The following is a 20772-nucleotide window of genomic DNA, read 5'->3' as shown; positions in this document are numbered from 1 at the left end:
ATGCACTTGATATTTTATTAGCTTTGTGAAGTGCACTTGGCCTAAATGTGAACAAAGGAATGAGTTTGGGGATAACAATAATAATAATAAACTATATTTTATATATCATCCTTAAAAGCAATCGTCTCAGAGCGCTTCACAGAACAAAAACAGAAACAAGGAAAAGGAATCATAAACATGCCTTTCTAACAAAAAAGTTTTTAAGCTAGATTTTAAAACACTCAAAGTTGCTGAATCCTTGATCTCTAACAGAATAGAATTCCACAGTTTTGGGGCACAGCAACAGAAGGCCCTGTCGCCCATAGAGCGCAGACGAGCAGAAGGGACACACAACAGTCTAAGATCGATGGAGCGGAGGTTGCGAGTGGGTGTGCAAAAGGTTAAAAGATCTGACAAAAAAAGCCTTATAGGTCAGGAGAAGGATTTTAAAATCCACTCGAAACCTAACAGGCAGCCAATCCAGGTAAGGTTCTTATATTTATATCCGTCTTTATAAATTAACTTTATAAACTTAACTGGATTACATTATCATAGCACATTTGTCCAGGACGCTCACGTATGTTTAGAGCTACCCTTTCACGGGTACCCAATTTGTTTCACTTGGGGGGGGGGGGTGTTGCATCCATAGATATATAGGTTTTTTACTGGAGCAATCTAGGTAAAGCACCTTGCTCAAGGGTACAGCAGCAGTGTCCCCCACCTGGGATTGAACCCACAACCCTCAAGAGTCCAGAGCTCTAACCACTACTCCACACTGCGGTCATAACAACGAGACACATTCAGTAGAGCACGCATTAGTACTTTTTTTTTTAATGGTCTATTATTTATTATTTTTTATTGGAAAATGAAAAACGGGTTGATTTTTGTTTTTATGAAAAACAGAAATAGAAAAACGAATCGTTTCTGGTTTTCCGATTTCCGATTTAGAATGCAAAAACGATTGGCCAGAATGTACTGTAATACAGTACTTTGTAACAACTGCTAAATTAATTAATAAATAAATAATGTTGTTAAACAGACAGAACACTTCCACGACAATAAGCACAGGCGTGAAATTATTGCATCGTCATAACAGCGGGACACAGAGAGTTGGCCGTGTCTTACCTTTTTTTTTTAAAGGTCTTGAAGCAGCTAAATAATTTTTAAGATATTAAATGTGGAGTATGCTGCAGTGGGGGGTTCTTTTGTAACAGAACATGGTGAAGGGTGGGGGTGAATTCTGTTTACAGTTTCACACTGTATCCCAGTTCCTTCTTTTGTAAGAGCTGCAAACCACAGGGAGAGAGGAAATGTTAGCATTTTACAGAGCTTGCCATAGGATCACTAAAGCGGACTGGCACGCTTGGTTAAATAGGTCTGTCCCTCTACCAATACGTTGGTATCTCTATCCTTGTTTAAGTGTGTACCTGTTAGACAAGCATTAACAGATTGCCTGTGAAGTGCTGTCTCTCCAGGTATCTGCTTGAATGAAGACTACCTTCTTTATCACCGACTCTTAGAGACTGATTTCATTTTTTGTCCCTACAGTCTATTATTTATTTTTGTATTACAGATTATTCCATTTTTAATATTTTGTTGCAAAAACCAATATGAAGAATGGGAAAACAAGCCTCAGTCTTATTACAATTTAGGTGTAAAAATGTTGCGACATCCACATTTTTATATCAGAGATACAGGCAGAAAGAACAGCAACATCAATATCAGGTTTAGAATGAATATGATCTGAGCGTCATCTGCGTAAAAATGATAATTCAGGCCATATGATCTTAATATGTGGCCGAGGGGAAACATATAAATACTCAATAACAGGGGCCCAGGATAGAACCTCAGAACTAAACCCGCCCAGGGAAATGAATTGTTGGCACCCTGTTAGATAAGCAGTGCTAGAGATACCAAATAAACACTCTGATCTGTCAAGAAGAATGATTTACAGTGTCAAATGCAGCACTAAGATCCAAAAAAATTAATATTGATAAAGCACCTGAGTCTGCTACCATTAATAGATCATTAGTAACTTTGACAAGGGCAGTCTCAGTGCTGTGAAGATGTCGAAAACCAGATTGAAAAGATTCTTAAAGTTTGTTAGCAGTGAGGTGGCAAGTTAACTGCAGAGTGACAGCTCGTTCTAGTATTTTAGCAAGAAATGGCAGATTTGAAATAGGCTGAAAATTATTAAAATTATCCAAGGCCGTATGTGTTTTTATAGGCACTGGCATGACTGGTGCAGTTTTAAAAGCTACTGATACCACACCAGAACTCAGGGAATCATTTATGATAACGATGACAAAAACAACTAAGACTATTCAATATTCTGTTTTGTCATGAAAACAGTTATCTTTCGTTTTATGTGAACCATTACTTATCACAATACATCAACATCTACTCTAGGCTGTTACTAAAAAAAAAAAAAAAAACTCTATTTAATTATAGATAGGATGATTGGCACACCCATATTACATTGTCAGCAGCTAGGAAGAGTATACACATGAAGGCTTCAAATTAGCTCTGTTTAAAAAACAAAATGCTGCCATTAATTGTTTCCAAATTGCAAGTCATCCAACTAATCCTTTCTTAATTAAACAGCTCTATTAGTATGCCGTGGATAAAGTGACTTTCTTTGCTGGAGACAAAAAGGCCTTCCTCTAAAACACAAGCTAGCAGAAATACTATATTCCTTAAATATGTATTCCTTTCCTACAGTATACATCATGCTGCTGTCAGCTACGTACTCTATAGAATCTGTATTAACTCCGACAATGTTGAAAGCAAATTCTGCTTATAAAAAAGCAGGTCAGGTAATCACTGGGTAAAAAAGAAATACCTACCCAGGTCTGCTCATGACTGGCATATTTGCTGAGTTTGCAATCAAAAATAAAGCTTATATCCTTAAAGATAGGATACCAGGATACCCCAAAACTCCCCACTCTCCGACTGAACCCCCAACCTCTCTGCCTGCAGTAGGACTGTAATGGGAGAGATGAGAGTATAGATCTCTCCGTCTGTCTCTTGCTCCTCTCTCTCTCTCTCTCTCTCTCTCTCTCTCTCTCTCTCTCTCTCTCTCTCTCTCTCTCTGTGGGGCCTTGACTGACGCATCAATGCATGATGCTTTACAGCAGCCTCTCCATCTCACTGTGCAGTCTTGGGACAGGTTCGTTAGGCAGAGCTCTCAGGTTAGGTACAGTCTATTTTATGATACATAAAACCTGTTTAATCTGACCTCTCTGCATAGCATCCTGTATCATTTTTATTTGTCTCAGTTAAAATGGTGTAACCCCTCACAAACCGGAACCTGTCTAACACGGAATTCAGCATGGTTTGTTTGTCTTTATTTATTTATTAATTTTTTAACCAGGAATAAAGTGTGTCCTCTAGACCACCAGCAACTTGCAGTTGTAATTTCACATCACTACCTCACAACCTCACTCTAAAAACATGATCATACATTCATCTGGGATCAGAAACATTTATACTTCCATAGTTATCAGAACCTACTCATTAATGAAAATGTAATCTTAGTGATTATTCTACATTAACTGGGTTATTTATCTGACTATTCCATGCCATAGGGGCACTGTCACTAAATGCACTAGGTAGGTGTAAGACTAGATCATAAACTGTATTTACAGTATGTATAGTAACCTTTAACAGACCCATGGTAGTTGTGATCTTTTCCTTTATTACATGAATAATCCAGTTATGTTATCAAAACCAAAAGAAAAGGTTTACAGACATGCAGAGCATGAGGCAGAGGTTAGTTCTGCACTGGACAGATGTTGTACAGTACATCAGATATCATGCCGAGTGAGCTACACTACAAGCTACCATTTACTGTAGTTTTAACAATTAAATACATGATATTGTAGCGTGCACAGGGGTAAGGTCAGGGCTGGTAGGTGACGCAATCTAAACATGGAGACATAAGCCTGATATCTGTTCCTGCAAGGGAGCCCAGCTCTTTTGTACAGCGGTATCTGCACTGTGTTTCAAAGTGGGAGGTCCCGGGTTCGCGCCCGCCCTCCACCTGTGAGGCACCTGCTGTGGGAACTGAGGCTCGCCACAATATAATGTGATCTATTCTGTATAACTGCAGATCCAGAGATGAAAAAAGAAATACACAATGTGGAAGTGTGACATACAGAGAATTATTTATTTAAATTTAATTGAAACTAAAAGAGGAAGTCAGTAGTTATAATATTTATATAGTAACAACATTACAGGAAGGGTAGATCTTGTTTAACTAATTTACTAGATTTCTTTCAGGAGGCGACTACTAGAGTGGACAAGGATAGTGCGTATGACATCATCTACTTAGATTTTCAAAAAACATTTGACAAAGTATCACATGAAAGACTATACCTACAGATTAAATCAGTAGGAATAAATGGTAAACTAGCAGCATGGATTCATAACTGGTTACAAAGTAGAAAGCAGAGAGTTATAACTAGAGGCCAGACATCAAACTGTGGGATACCACAGGGATCAGTATTGGGACCGTTGTTATTCCTAATCTATATAAATGACTTGGACCAAGACATAATCACTAAGTAATGTAAATTTGCAGATGACACAAAACTGGGTGGGGTCGCCAACGCCCAATCAGCAACTTAATAATACAAAGAGATTTAGACAAGATTCAAGCTTGGGCTGACACATGGCAGATGAAATTTAATGTGAATAAATGCAAAGTCTTGCACATAGGGTGCAAAAACATTAGAGGCAAGTACAACATGAATAGTAACGAAATAGAGGAAGCTATGTATGAAAAGGACTTTGGGGTAGCAGTGGATGAATCTCTTAAGCTATAAAAAAGGCAAATAGAATGTTAGGTTATATAACCAAGACAGCTGAACTAAAATCTAGAGAAGTTATATTAAAATTATACAATGCACTGGTACGACCACACCTAGAATACTGTGTCCAGTTCTGGTCCCCATATCATAAGAAAGACATTGAGGCATTGGAAAGAGTACAGAGGAGAGCAACTCGATTAATTCCAGGATTGAAGGGAATGTCATATGAAGATAGACTGAAAGAGCTGAATCTATATAGACTAGAAAGAAGGAGAGTCAGAGGAGACTTAATAGAATAATTTAAAATTGTCAAGGGGTTTAACAAAGTAACTGCTGAGAATTATTTTTCAGAGAGATCAGAACCAGGGGCCACGGGTGACAGCTGAAGAAGGGCAGATTCAGGGAGAATCAGGGTGGTGAACCATTGGAATAGGCTGCTGAGTTGTTGAAGCAGACTATCAGATCCTTCAAGAATAGACTATATAACCCTCTCTGTGACCACAATAAGTCATTTCGCTAGCCACCTGGAAGAAGGGCGGTCCGTTTAGCCACAGATTCCCAGAGGTTTCATTTCCCCTACTAACCTGGTTAGGGTTTGTTTGTTTTTCTGCTCCTGAGTGCTAACGGACCTCACTGACACCAAAGCGAGAGAGCATGGGTGGGCCGAATGGCCTTTCCTCATTCTGGAATTTCTTAAGTTCTTATGGTCTAACACTAATTTACACAGAAACATTTAAAAGGGTCCCTGCAGATTAAGATTGTTTGTTTGTATGCATGATATTAACTCACCTGTCTCCCAGCTCACTGCTCGTGTTCTGGCTAGGCTCCGCCACCCTGCGCTGTCTCTCCCCGGGCTCTGGACCAGGTGAGCTCCTAGGCCTCTCAGAAGAGCTGCTTTGATCTGGAATCTGTGCATGCAAAAATGATTTAGATTCTGGTATAGTAACAACACAAAAAATAGGAGGAGTGGCAAACACTGTTGCAGCAGCAAAAGATCATTCAAAATGATCTAGACAGCATTCAGAACTGGGCAGACACATGGCAAATGACATTTAATAGAGAAAAGTGTAAGGTACTGCACGCAGGCAATACAAATGTGCATTATAAATATCATATGGGAAATACTGAAATTGAATAAGGAATCTATGAAAATGACCTAGGAGTTTATGATGACTCAGAAATGTCATCTAGACAATGTGGGGAAGCTATAAAAAAGGCCAACAAGATGCTCGGATATATTGTGAAAAGTGTTGAATTTAAATCAAGGGAGATAATGTTAAAACTTTACAAAAAGTGCAAAGAAGAGCAACCAGAATTATCCCGAGTTTAAAAGGCATGTCGTATGCAGACAGGCTAAAAGAAATTAATCTGTTCAGTCTTGAATAAAGAAGACAACGCGGAGATCTGATTCAAGCATTCAAAATTCTAAAAGGTATTGACAATGTCGACCCAGGGGACTTTTTCGACCTGAAAAAAGAAACAAGAAACAAGGACCAAGGGTCTCAAGTGGAGATTAGATAAAGGGGCATTCAGAACAGAAAATAGGAGGCACTTTTTTACACAGAGAATTGTGAGGGTCTGGAACCAACTCCCCAGTAATGTTGTTAAAGCTGACACCCTGGGATCCTTCAAGAAGCTGCTTGATGAGATTCTGGGATCAATAAGCTACTAACAACCAAACGAGCAAGATGGGCTGAATGGCCTCCTCTCGTTTGTAGACTTTCTTATCTCTTAAATAACAGTAATAATAAAATAAGTAAGATCAGTAATTACTGTGTTTCATATACAAATCCACAATATTTGGTAGCACTGATTTTAGGAGCTCAGACACCAAAATAGTTTTTTTTAGTGAACAAAATGTGTCATAATGTATTCTAAGGGTGATAGTATAAAAAGGTTTTAGATTGCAGTAAAATGATGTGTTAAGATTAGGTTAAAACAATGTGGCAGTGAAATGTTTACTGAACAACACCAATAATGGAACATGACTGAGAAAATCATATAATAAAGTTGTGTACTAAATATTAAGACGGTACGTCAAAATGTACTGTCTCTATATCTCAACCTAAAAATGTCACACAGTATGACGATATGGCTGACATTCTGTGTCACAGGTTAATGTCACAAATTCATTTAATATGCTGGGTTTATATATATGAGGCTGCAAGCCCCAGCAGTGTGTAGCCATTTCATGAAATAACTTTGTGTAAGATTTGAACTCACATAACTCTGTGTATTTTTAATGAACAGGTATATAAAGTTGCCTGAGCTCCCTGCATGGTTAGATATAGTACAATGTAGGGGTTTACACCTGCAAGGTCACAGTGTCTAACGCTGGTGTGAACCAGAATTGTGTTGCTAGATGAAGTGCTGAAGTTGCAGATGTTAAAACCAAGGAAGTGTTATGGAACTTAATGACCAGCGCAGAACAATGTGGACTATTAGGTGAAACAAAGAAACGATTGTGAAAAATGGTAACTCCTGTATAAAACAGGCTTATTTACTAAAATAAATAATAGAGGAGAAGACTGCCACTCTATCTCTGGAATTGGTAAATATTGCCTTTTTCGTATTGCTTGGTGTTTTATAAGTTTATTAAAGTATTAGCATTAAACTAACACATTTTTGTATTGGGTGAATCATTTTGGGTTAATCCATCACAAAGGCTCCAGTGAGCCACTCAAGGAGGCTGTGACAGGGTGAGATCTGTGCTGGCTATCGTGCATATGCGTGCTCCTGCGGGGGGGGGGCGGGGGGGTGTAAGCCCTGTTTTGACCTGCCTATCAATCATGACATTGACACAAAGAGGTGGAGTGAGGTGAGTTGCTCGGATCACTTTGATTGGTTGCGGGGCGGGTCTTGGGGGGGACGATCGACCCATAAAAATGATGCTCTCCTGTTCCTTGGGTTGCCCATAGCAGGACACCGGTCAGTAAACTGGACTAAACACAGAGAACGAAAGTCTATGGACAAAGAAAACGAAAGAAAGAAAGAATGAAAGAAAGAAAGATAAAGCAGCAGGCAGCAGTAGAGGCTACCTAAAGGCAGCGTAGGCAGCTGAAGAAGACAGTCGCTCGATTTGATTTTGTTTATGTGCCCATACTGGTAAAATACAGTCCCTGGGATGTTATTTATTTTAGCTCAGGGGGATCTGGGCAACCCCATAAAAGAACACTGAAGGAACAGAACAGCATCATGTACGTGGTGTCTCGCAGGCTAGCGGAGGCTGTGAGGCCCTGCTTAAAGCAGCACTTTTCTTTGTAGTTTTAATTGTAATGTTTGTTTTCCTTTTTTATTTCTTCTTTTGATTGTGAACTATTATTTCTACACGTACAGTTCCTCAGGGCAATACCATTGCTGTTTCAGATATAAGCAACGTGTATATAATAAATCCTGTGTGCCTGTGTGGCGTCTCAAAGACATATCTGGCTCCCGTGTAATCCATTGGTAGCATTGTAAAATGTCTGACACAACGTGGGTAAACGAGCCATTGGTTTCAAATGTCATTGTAACATTGTTTTGTGATGTTTGCAATCACACAAGGAGTAGGTCTGAAAGCTGTTTCTCGTTTATTAAGTTTTACTGATATTTTTATATAACTTAAAAAAGGTTCTTCTAGTTCTTGACAGCTCCCTAAAGTTTATTGATATATTTATTTTATTAATCTATTGCATTTTTATAGCACGTTTTATATAAGTATCGCAAAGCATTGTACAGTGCATAGCAGAAAAAAAGAACAAACCACAATGCTACCACAATCAGGCCAGTTAAATAACAGATTTAAATAACAGTATACACATAATAATACAAAAGCAGCAATTTTAAAGTTAAAACCCACTAAGATAAGAAAGACATTTTATAAAAGTGTGTTTTTAGTCTTGACTTAAAAACTGTAACAGTCCCAGCTTCCCTGACAAATGAAGGCAGAACATTCCATAATTTAGGAGCTCTACAAGAAAAAGCCCTACCTCCCCTGCCTACCCCCAAAACAGGGGTAATATGTTTATTTTTCCTGGTTTTAGTCAGAATTCTAGCAGCGGTATTCTGAACAAGCTGCAAGCGGGATACAACATGTTTTGGGACACCAGAAAAAAGTGCATTACAATAATCAATTCTAGATGAAACAAAGGCATGCATTAGTCTCTCTGCATCAGATACGGATATAATTGGTCTAAGTTTGATATATCAGGGTTCTCCTCAGGCCTTTTCAGATAGGCGGGTCGCCCGGCAAAGTGGCTGTCGCCGCCCGGCTGAAAAAAACAGATCCACCCGTCTTGCAGATGATACTGTGCCTTTAACAGTAAGGCTTGATTGCACTTCTAGCAGACTAGATCAGTGGAGTGTTGCTGGGTGAAAAAAATCTTGGAACCACATGACAGCTGTGTTACATCTTGACACAACATTTAACCAATCAGAGAGTTGAAGAGGCAGGATTTCTGTGTTGGCACTACGAGAAGATAAAACATTAAAAATGACTGCTAAAAAATAACCAATTGTTTTCAAAGCAAAAATAGTGACAAATAATGCAGGGGGTCAAAATAAGCCGGCGATCGGTGTAATCCACCGCCTAATACTATATTTGCGCCGGCTACTTTATTACAAAAATATTAAGATTGTTTTCGGGTATTATCATTCAGTCCATTTTTTGTCGTAAGGTGATATATTATTATTATTAGTTTATTTAGAAGACACCTTTATCCAAGGCGACTTACAGAGACTAGGGTGTGTGAACTATGCATCAGCTTCAGAGCCACTTACAATTACGTCTCACCCGAAAGACAGAGCACAAGGAGGTTAAGTGACTTGCTCAGGGTCACGCAATGAGTCAGTGGCTGAGGTGGGAATTGAACCGGGGACCTCTGGGTTACAAGCCCTTTTCTTTAACCACTGGACCACACAGATATATAGTACATAATAGCTACTGTATACATATGCACCAAAAACAAAACAAAAAAAAGTGTATTCCTTTTGTTGTGATATCGTAACAATATGTACCCAGGTGCTTGTGAGAGATATTGGTGTTCATTTATAGAGGCTGTACACCTTTAAGATGAAAGTCATTTGTCAGCTGTCAACTATAAACTATAAACACTCCTAAGCCTAAGCATACTAGACTGTACCCACCTGCTCCCAAGTAGTGTTCCCATGGTCACCAGTGGAGTGTTTTTGGCCATCACCGTGTACCTGATGCAGAGTGGTGTCTTCCTGGCTACCCCCCTGAATGTTGTGCAAAGCAGTGTCTTCAAGAGGACTCCCTGGTAACTTGTGCAAAGTGGTGTCTTTCTGAGGACCTTCTTGTAGCTTTTGCTGAGTTGTTCCTGCTGGTTCTTCCCCCTGTAAGTCATAGAGAGTGGTGTCTTCCTGTGGACCATCCTCTAAGTGGTGCAGAGTAGTGCCTTCCTGAGGACCCCCCTTTAAATGATGCAAAGTTGTTCCCTCCTCATTGTCCCCCTTTAATTGGTTCAGAGTGGTGTATTCCTCAGGACCCCCCTGTAATTGATGCAGTTTGGTGTCTTCCTGCTGAACCTCACAGCATTTATTCAGATCTCCTTGTAAATGGAGCAGTGCTGTGTTTTCATGCAACTCTCTCGGTGACAGCTGCAATGCAGAGTATTTGCTTAGGTCCCTATGTGATTGCCGTACAGCCCCATCTTTCTTTACATCATCTTGGAACTGGCGTAATGCACAGTGTTTCTTTAGATTTCCCTGGCTGAGATGCACTGCACTGTGTTTGCTCAGATCCCCTTGTAACTGGTGCAGTGCAGTGTTATTCTCCAGCCCTCCTTGTAGCTGCTGCTCTGCACTCTCCGGATTCTCTTGGCTCAGTGCAGAGTCTCCCAGTAGTTTACTCTTTATTAGTGCAGCAGATCTCTGGATGCCCAGGATCTCTCTCTGATGTCTCAGAAGTAGTTTCCTCTGTTGCCGAGCAGCTCTGTACACATTCTGAAGGTGCCGGATTTCAGTCTGTAGAGACAGAGAGGCAGTGAAGTGTAGAGCTCCCCTTATAAAAGTTTAGCACTCTACATGTGCATAGTAATTGTGCAGTTCTCATGCTTTTCCCATGGTTATACAGTACTATGCATTATTCATGGTTTCCCAGTTATTAATACAATGTACCTGGGCTTTACAATGTGTTTTACCATTCTTTCACTGTGCTTTACTACACTTTACAATGCAACATTTTTTTAAGGGTCATGAGAATGAGGTAATCCCTACGCTTTGTAGCCAGTGAGCTCTTTCCTGAGAACTAACATGAGTTCAAGACTTTGTTATTAAATACTGTTAGCATCATGCCAAACAGAACATGCCTGTGCTTCCGTATATGAAAAGCTGGACTGGAAAAACTTTCTCTGCCTTAATCTTTCCTCACCGCGTCCTACTGTGTATTTGTGTTCAAATACTAGCTTTGTTGTTTACTTAAGTGACTTTATTGCATTCTGAACATTCATGAACAGCATAACTGAACCGTTTCTTTATACATAAGTGATTTTGTCGTCAATACAATGCTTTATCAGTACCGTTACACTTGATACACTTTTAACATGTTTGAAATATCCTTTGATCACATTTTGAGATTGATAGTCTTAAATATTTTTAACACTCTTTGTCTTCAAGACAGCATTCTTAAGGAGCGCTTTTTCGTGTTCAAATACTAGCATTGATACTACGGACGCTAATAAGAAACTGGGTTTTAAAATATTGATTAGCACTCCCTTAATCTGTTCCTGGTTTGCTTTCACTTCTTAACACCCTGTCCTCCCTCCTGCTCCCAGCACGTCTCTGTATGAAGTAGTACTCTGAGGACCCCTTGTGGGGATGCTGTTGAATTACCTTCTCCTGCTGCAGGGTGTAAAGGACATCCTCCTGTCTCCTTGCAATCTCAGCCAGAGTGTCCTTCTCTCCTTCCCTCAGACACCTGCCCTCAGAAACAATCCAAGCACAGGCTCTGCATTACATTCCCGATGAACTTGATGCTGTGGAGTCTGACTAGTGCAGCTGCAGTGTAGCGGTTAAAACATACAGTTGCACCACAAAGCAGCACCTTGCTGTTAGGGCAGGGATGGCAATAAGACTCATTGCACAGCAGTGTGATCCATTCCTCACTCTACTATGAGTTTAATAAGACACACCTAAGCATGTACCTATTCACAGTAGCTACCCAAGCTTGTATTAAAAGCTGGAATAGGTGAAACTGCTATGTAATGGAAGTCTTATTTCCATCCCTGTGTTAGGGAGATGTTTTCAAGTCACATCTACTGGTTGGTTCAATGACTTTCAGAAAATCTAAAGAGGGAGTTTTGACATGCATGTTTTCAGGAGTTCAATGTTTTTCTTGACCTTACAAGACATGCAAAGAAGTTACATCCAAATATTGATGTAGTTGTTGTTAATAGTCAACATTTACATCGTAAAAAAAAATAAAATCATATCTCACTGTGACAGAGAGGGAATGAATCTTGGTTATAAATCTCCTCCCGACCTGTGAGGGCGCTGTGCAAAGGGAACACAGTGCCCCGGACTGGATGGTCTGACAATTCATTCCAAGGAAAAGGTGAAAGTTGGCCATCTAGAAAGGGGGCGGAGCTATGGTATACCAAGTCATTGCCCCAGAAGGGAAGCGATGTGGCAACCACGGATTGGAGGAAAAACGGCTGTACTTGCTAACCAAGGGGGCGTGACTGATGGTACAAAAGGGGACGTGGCTAGTTGATCTGTTCCTTTGTTATGGTTAAGAGCGAACCGCTAAAGGAGAACTGTAAACATACCGTGAGTGTTTTGTTTGTTTGTCATGTCTAATTATACTTGTTTGTTCTTGTTAGATTTTAACACGATCCGGAGCTGTCGCTTAAGGTCAGCACCAAACCCAGACAACACTTCACAACTGTACACGAATAAATTGCATTTCACCACTTGCACTTTAGCACTCGCTCTGGCCTTGTGATCGTGTGTGTGTCTTTGTGTGTGTTCTACTGTGTTTATTCTTTTGGGACTGTAACCCGTTGTTTTGAAACAGTGCGATACACATTGCTGTGTATTGCCTGGAATTATTTTTTGTGGTCGCCAGACCGGGATTATAAAAAGAAACATTTTCTGTTTGGATCGTGAACTTTGTTGTCTGTCTTCTGTTTTGTAATCACATCACCTCTACATCTGCGCACTGCAAACCACTTTGCCACACTCACTGACAAAAACATATCTCAAAATCATATAGGTGACATAAAAACCTAAACATTTGGCAAAACAAACTTCCATGAGGTAAAATTTCAGTCGTTATCTTTCATTTGACACTAAAATGACTGAACTCTGACAGCATGATTCACCCTGCACACCACATGCTAGTGCATTTACCAGGTAAGCCACTTATGAGATCCACCTTTTATTGAAACAAACCCACTATCTTTAACACTGTAGCTCCCACCAGTACCTCCCACACTACAGCCCAGAACTATAACCACTGAGCAACTCATACCCAGTACCTCCCATACTACAGCCCAGAACTATAACCACTGAGCAACTCATACCCAGTACCTCCTACACTACAGCCCAGAACTATAACCACTGAGCAACTCATACCCAGTACCTCCCACACTACTGCCCAGAACTATAACCACTGAGCAACTCATACCCAGTACCTCCCACACTACAGCCCAGAACTATAACCACTGAGCAACTCATAGCCAGTACCTCCCACACTACAGCCCAGAACTATAAACACTGAGCAACTCATACCCAGTACCTTCCACACTGCTGCCATTGCTGTAACCTCAGAGCAATTTAACTTACATTTTCTGGTGCTCGAGCCAGGCTAACTCTGCCTGGGTCTTCTCGCTCAGAGCCTCCTCTCGCAGCCTGAAGAGGGCACTGTGGTGCCGGGCACGCAGCTCCTCGTCACGCAGGGTCTGCTGGGATAGCTCCAGGGACAAGCGGTTCAGCATCTCACCCCTGCCAAAGAACTGACTCACCTCGCTCCACTGAAAACACAGCACATACACAGCACACATTACATACAGTATATAACAGGGATGAGACAACACTCCAAGAACTGACTCACCTCGCTCCACTGAAAACACAGCACACACACAGCACACATTACATACAGTATATAACAGGGATGAGACAACACTCCAAGAACTGACTCACCTAGCTCCACTGAAAACACAGCACACACACAGCACACATTACATACAGTATATAACAGGGATGAGACAACACTCCAAGTTGGAGATCTGGAGAACTTCTTCACTTCCATTTGTATTATTTTTATTAAGTATTTCTTTAAAGACATTATAGTGATAGAAACTAACTATTTTGAACTTTGCCCAACTCCCCTGAGGAAGGAAATCATAATGGCTGGGAGTTACCATTATTGTAATGTCTTCAAAGCAAACATATATATATATATATATATATATATATATATATATATATATATATATATATATATATGAAACTAGAGAAAAAACATGAACATATACAACCAGCCGACTGATTGTAAACAAATAGGTGAGGACATAGTTTTAAAATGATTTATAAATGACTGTATGACAATGATATCAAGTAAATGAAACCAGCGTATAAATGATGTCTGAAGTAAATATCACACATCTTTGACAGATGAGTTTCGCTTCTTTAATAGGTCATTTGATGAGGTACTAGATTTATTTTGCAGTACTCCTGAGATGTTTTACAGTAATATGGTAGGAATCATTCTTCTGTTTTCCAGCTAATTTTTAATTTAAGAATACTCATATTCATTTCAGAACTGAAAGAATATTTGAACATGTAAAACTAAATTTGGTCCCAACACTGGCTAACACAGAAGTAGAGTGTTACTAGGACTGAGAACGCTGCCCCCTCCTGGACTGAGGCCACTCCTACCTTGCTGGTGGACTCTGTGTCAGCCTCACTGCTGCTGCTGACCGCTGCCTCCGCACTGGCTTCGCCAGCCCCCGGCCCCCCTGAGTCATCACTCAGCGCCTCTGCAACACAGAGCGCCACAAGAATGAGTTCACATTCTACAAGAGCCTTTCAATCAGGTGCTATTGAGTACTCTCAGGGTTTACCATTAACTACATTGGTTCACCAATGCTAATTCAAATGTGTTGGAACATTCAGACACCCGGGACAATATTTTGAGCACAGTACAGAAACCAGAAACACAGCTGGGAATTAAGTGAAGACAGACTTAGGTCAGAGGGTAGGAGACACCTTTTGGAATATTGAATGGGTTACCAAGCCACATTGTTGATACGGAGTCATTGGTATCTTTTAAGACTTGACTTGAGATCAATCAGCTACTAGTTCTTATAAATGTTTACCACAGTAACAGAATAGCAAAGTGTAATAAAGCAAAGTGAAAGCATGGTTATTATAATTCTGCATTGTACAGCTCAGAGAGCTATAATAAAGAAGATTGAATAAGATGGCAAAACATGGTACATTGTGGTAAATGCATAGTATTAGCATGGGGAAAGCATGGGAAAACTACAGAATTACTGTGCAAATTTACTGTGGCAAATTTGGAACTGGATTGATGTATCAAATGGACTCCTCTGGTTTACATTTTTTATAAATGTTTTTATTTTCTAAAGTAATTGCCAATGATATATCATGAATGATAATGGATTTTACCATTGTGTTTTTTATTTATTTATTTGTTTGCTTATACCATTGGAACATTGCTTTATATCTTACCATTGGAAATCTTTCATTACAGCGGTCATTGCCATAGCTAGGATTAAAATCATTATTATAATGGGTGTCTTAAAGCTGTTTCACCAGTCAGATCAGACATAGACAGCTTACTGCCTTACTCTGTGTTATAGAACCATTATGGAAAAAATCACCAGAGCCAGACTCTCTAATGACATGACCTGAACCAGCGACTAATAGAAAAGGCAGCATGACATAACATAACCCGAATAATGCAACAGATTCCAATATTGTATCGACTAGAAGTTAAACTGCAGTAAATGAGCCCTTATACAGGTTTATCACAATAAGAGCATAGACTCGTAATAGTAAAAGCATGATAAGCATAGGCAAGCATTGTAAGGCCCAGAGAGGAATGGTAAGACCAGCGGTACAGATAAGCTGTGTACCTGCTGTTTTTATGCACTCAGTTTAAATTGAATGCGTAAAAATACGCATAGCAATTAAGATGCAAATCTTGTCTGTCTCCCCTAAATCTTCCACTAACAACTACATCACCCAGAATACAATGCCTTCAGATACTAGGAAACTGAAAGCATTATCCAATCTCTGGCTAGCCCTGTTGTCTTTGCAGCCAATCAGAGTAAGAATAAGAAAAATTCGAAGCTACACAGGTTGAAGCGTAAACACCCCAGTCCTGCTACAAATCCAACTGGAACCATCGTCACAGGCAACCGCTAAAAAACAAAGTGTTCCATAACTTATTAATGCATTTCCTTATTTTATTTATCTATATGGCTTTATATTAAAGTTTTAACATGTTCACTGAGTTTAAGAATTTAATGTTAAAATATAAGTTTCTGTGCTTATCTTCATATATATGTTCTGTTTCTGTGCTTATCTTCAGTCATATTGGCTGTGCTCAATACAGTGAATACGAATAGCTGCTGTCTCTGATTTTCTTTTAATACTAAGTTTTTGTACAGTAGTTCAAAGTAACATTGCAGTTCAAATGGAAGGCTCTTTTTTAATGCCTACCCCATTACCATTAAAGATTGTACAGTATTTATTAATATTACTCATGACTTCAAGGTAATGTTGCCTTTTACCCCCTGAAAATACATTTTACTCTCTCGGTGTTAAAATTAGAGGGTAAGTTACTCCCAAACCCAAAACCTTATCTGGAGTGCCAGGTAAGACTAATTAATAGTCTGTGGGAGGGTCTCTGCTGGCAATTATGTGGTATAGCTACAGTTATTGAGATAATTTCTGCTGCTAACAAGATGCTTTTTTTTCATTACAGGGAAGCTCGTAGAGGTGTAGATGGTGAGATAAAGAAGATGAAAAAGTCACATGTGGAACTAACTTGAAGTATCTTGTAATGGTAGTTAGCAGAGAAACATATGTCTATGAACAATGCTGAGCTCAGACTCTAACAATACATTTCAAGGATGAAAAACAGAACCAGACGAGGAATTGAAAACCAAATACAGTACCACGAATTATATGTAGGGTAGAGAATTTTGTACACCCTATTGATCCTACCTTTAATATAAGGGTTGTGAAGTTTTTTTTGGGGGGGGGGGGGTTTGGTAGTTGTGTATTATTACCAGTTTCTCATTCACAAAAATGCCCAAAATTGGTATTCATATGAAACTTCCCTTATAACCGAGGCTCTGTGTACACTGTCTATCCTCTTTCTCGCAGGACTTCCAGGCTTCATTTTTTACTCTTATTGAACCAACTTAGGTGTCATAAACAGTATACACAAGCTTTCAGGACAGCATATGTGCATTCATCAGGTGAAAATCGTCTAAGTACAAAATCAAAATCTCTCTTTTGCAGTCATTTAGCAGCACTTTAGTGACAGAGTAATCCCCACGGTCCGGGTTATTTAATTTCCATTACTTACTCTGCTCTCTGTCAACATACCAAGAAACAGAGCCTAATTTCTCCAATCCCGTGGCTAAGCCAACGGGGCCATGAGCAGCTTACAAAAGAAAAAAAGCAGCATTACACAGCAGTTAAACTGGCCAGAATTCAGCTCAAAATGGTCATTAGTGTAGAAGATTGGGAGCGCGGAGGCATTGTCTTGGGATTGGAGAGCTGGCCCGGGAGTTTAAAGAGGTTTTAGAGGAGGGCTAAAAGACTTCAGCCCTCTCATCAACACAAGATATTGAGGAGAGCAGAGAAGACAATGTCCTGGATTTAAGGGCTGATCCCCCCTCAGCTTGGGATACAAGGCCAGGCTTTAGGACGATTTCTCAGACTTTTCTGTGCTCTTCATTAGTCAAATGGGTTTCTCTCCTGGTGGGGTCAGGGCGGCCCCACAGCTCAGCACCATGTTTTGTTCTCTGTGCTTGTGCAATGTGATAAGTGCTTCCTCGCAGTGGGAATGCCAGCTTTCTCTTCCTTATCTAGGATTTTCTTGTATCAGAGACATGTGGGTTTAATATTTATGCTTCAACAGTGCCCACAGTACTATCTTTCATTTGTGATGATCAACCCAAACACATTTCTAGCAGTGACACACATATAGTATGGTAATACCTAACACTGAACGCTGAAAAAGAGCTGTTATTGTGGGTTTTGTAAGCGTATTTAAAGTGCTCAGTATTATTGTTTCTTCCATAACTATTAAACACCCAAATGTGATGAAGTAACAAATACTAACTACATGTATGCCAATATATCACCCAGACTTTGATTATCGGAACACCTCTGCTCTCAGAACAGCCCCTTGGTAACCTGCCTTGCTGTTCTTATAAGAGCTTACCATAGTAAAAGCATAGGAAAGTGTACTGAAGCATGATCAAACATAAGTAAGCATTGTATAGCCCAGACAGGTATGGTAAAGTATTTTAAAAAGCATGGAAGAACATTGTAAACTATGGTGCAGTGTAACTATAGGAAAAGCATGTACCGCAGTAAACTTTTATAAGGCTCAGAGTGAGAGAGTGACTCAAATAATGTCAAACACTTTTAATATTACTTCATAAAGACGGAGACAATAGAATTCACTTTACCAGGGGTTCACCAGTGAGCAGAAGTACTGACACATAAATATATATGCCGGTTTTGCTGTGGAACTGGATATAGAGTACAAGGTATTGCATTACTATGTCCCTTCATTTTATTTAGGTCAGTCTCAGCCAGGTATTTCTAAGGAGTAAAAATTGTGCCCTACTGGTAAGACATTACACTGGATGTGAGGGGGTGGGAGTTCAGTGTACAGACACCACATAGAGACCTTCCCCCAAAGGACAAAGGACTTTAAGAAATCCTTTTTAACACAGCCATCCTTCCCCAGTGCTAAGTATAATCCCAGGGGACACTACAGCTCTGTCTCCCAGAAGCACCATCTGGTACCAATCACTGCAGTGCCTAATCTCCCTCCTCCTCTCAATCACGCAGTGCCCAAGTTCCCTCCTCCTCTCAATGAGGCTGCAGTGCCCAATCTCCCTCCTCCTCTCAATGAGGCTGCAGTGCCCAATCTCCCTCCTCCTCTCAATGAGGCTGCAGTGCCCAATCTCCCTCCTCCTCTCAATGAGGCTGCAGTGCCCAATCTCCCTCCTCCTCTCAATGAGGCTGCAGTGCCCAATCTCCCTCCTCCTCTCAATGAGGCTGCAGTGCCCAATCTCCCTCCTTCTCTCAATCACCGCAGTGCCCAATCTCCCTCCTCCTCTCAATCACCGCAGTGCCCAATCTCCCTCTAACCTGTTACTGTAATAGTTAGTTTTTTGTGTAGTTGCTTTGATATTCTGTGTGGCGTAAATGTGACTTTTTGAATTGAACCAGCAAGCCTCTGAGCTGTCAATGGTGCAAATGTTACTGAAGCTGTGTTTCTACTGTTCTTTTTAAGTAACCAAAGTAGTTTACATGCTAGTTGAATAGTTGCATCACGCCGTTAGATATATAAGCTCTCAGGTTTGCTCTTTGCTTAGCGCGTCGGAAACCAGGAAGAGCGCAGTGCAGCAAATCAAATACGAGAACCAGTTAGTGTGCATCTGCCTATATACTCAAGAGCAAGAGCATGCATGACTAGTGAGGTAAGTATGGTAGAACGCAATACACAGAAAGTAACTGTGGAACCTTGGAAATCTGTAAAACAAATTGGTAGATGAATTATGGGTGTTATGTGCATGGGCACAAGTAATCTACTCAGAACCCTTACTTACATAAACATCTTGGTAACCCTAAAATATATTTTAAAAAATCCATTCCAGAGGTACAATGGTACCCCAAATATGATCAATTTACTTCATTCATTTTACCTACTAAATAAGATATGTTTTGTGGTTTACTGTGTGCAGTTATTTTACTGGTACCTTTTATTTTAATTTTAAACACTCTCTCTGATCACAGCTTCTGGGAATAGGCCAGGATAAGCCAGAGATACATCAATGAGCAAACAAACAAACCACAAATGAAATCTAACAAGATTTGTGAAAAAAGGAAGGGATTTGTGTCCTGGTTTAGGGGGCATGTATCTTTGTTTCTGTGGAGCCTGATCCTATGTGGACTAAGTAAAGAGATTTCTGTATCTCAGTGACTCAGGGCAGAGCCTTTGTACACCTAAACACAGCCATTAATATTACAAACCAGGCCACTACCCAGAAGCCATTCTGCCAAATCCTGCTAAAAGCTTTGCAAAGTGCTTCTCTTTTACACGTCGTATATTTTCTTTACCTGTCTGAATTTTGCTAATGTTTCGTTCATCACTAAACACATATGGTAACGTACAGTGTAGAGGTGAAAAGAACACCAGCATTAAGACAAGGCAACGCAGACCTGTCAACTCTCCCTTATTTTTTTGGACACTTCTCCCGGACAGATTTTCTCCTGTATTTTGCTCAAAATTCTACTGTTAAACCCCTTTATGTCAGAAAACCTTTAATTTCTGCAAATATAATGTACAGTATGTGGTTACTGCAATCGCCGTCTGTACCTAGCAGGGTTTAGGACCCAGGGAAGCCCTGTGGCAACCATGCAGTCAGTGTGTGAGGCAAGCTCACATATTTGACCATCTACGATGATGCATCTGCCGAGCACCCTTTAGAAACGGGTCGCCAGAATATGGGAGCCTGGGGATACTGAGTCTATGGGGACGTGGCATGCAGATATAGCTGCCAGGTACACTTTCAGCGTACAGGGGGACCTGCCCGCCGCTAACAAATCTTGCAGAAACTGTAAAATAATTGCTATAGGGCAGCAGTGTGGAGTAGTGGTTAGGGCTCTGGGTCGTGGGTTCAATCCCAGGTGGGGGGACACTGCTGCTGTACCCTTGAGCAAGGTACTTTACCTAGATTGCTCCAGTAAAAACCCAACT

The 20772-nt window shown here is 40.3% G+C and overlaps 1 protein-coding gene across 1 annotated transcript in view; it reads right to left on the bottom strand.

Annotated features, from left to right (window-relative positions):
* LOC117422505 (centrosome-associated protein 350-like) overlaps window positions 1-20772 on the bottom strand; it is a 71938-nt gene that overhangs the window by 19227 nt on the left and 31939 nt on the right. The window contains exons 15-19 of the mRNA XM_058987333.1: window positions 14670-14770; window positions 13575-13762; window positions 11622-11706; window positions 9915-10754; window positions 5580-5698 (exon numbers count right to left, since the gene is read on the bottom strand). Coding sequence (XP_058843316.1) covers window positions 5580-5698; window positions 9915-10754; window positions 11622-11706; window positions 13575-13762; window positions 14670-14770 — 1333 coding nt within the window. The remainder of the gene's footprint in view (window positions 1-5579; window positions 5699-9914; window positions 10755-11621; window positions 11707-13574; window positions 13763-14669; window positions 14771-20772) is intronic.

This window comes from Acipenser ruthenus, chromosome 15 (assembly GCF_902713425.1).
Source record: "Acipenser ruthenus chromosome 15, fAciRut3.2 maternal haplotype, whole genome shotgun sequence".
NCBI lineage: Eukaryota > Metazoa > Chordata > Actinopteri > Acipenseriformes > Acipenseridae > Acipenser > Acipenser ruthenus.
Note: the sequence above shows the minus strand (reverse complement) of the source record. Positions and strands in the feature narration are given on the sequence as shown.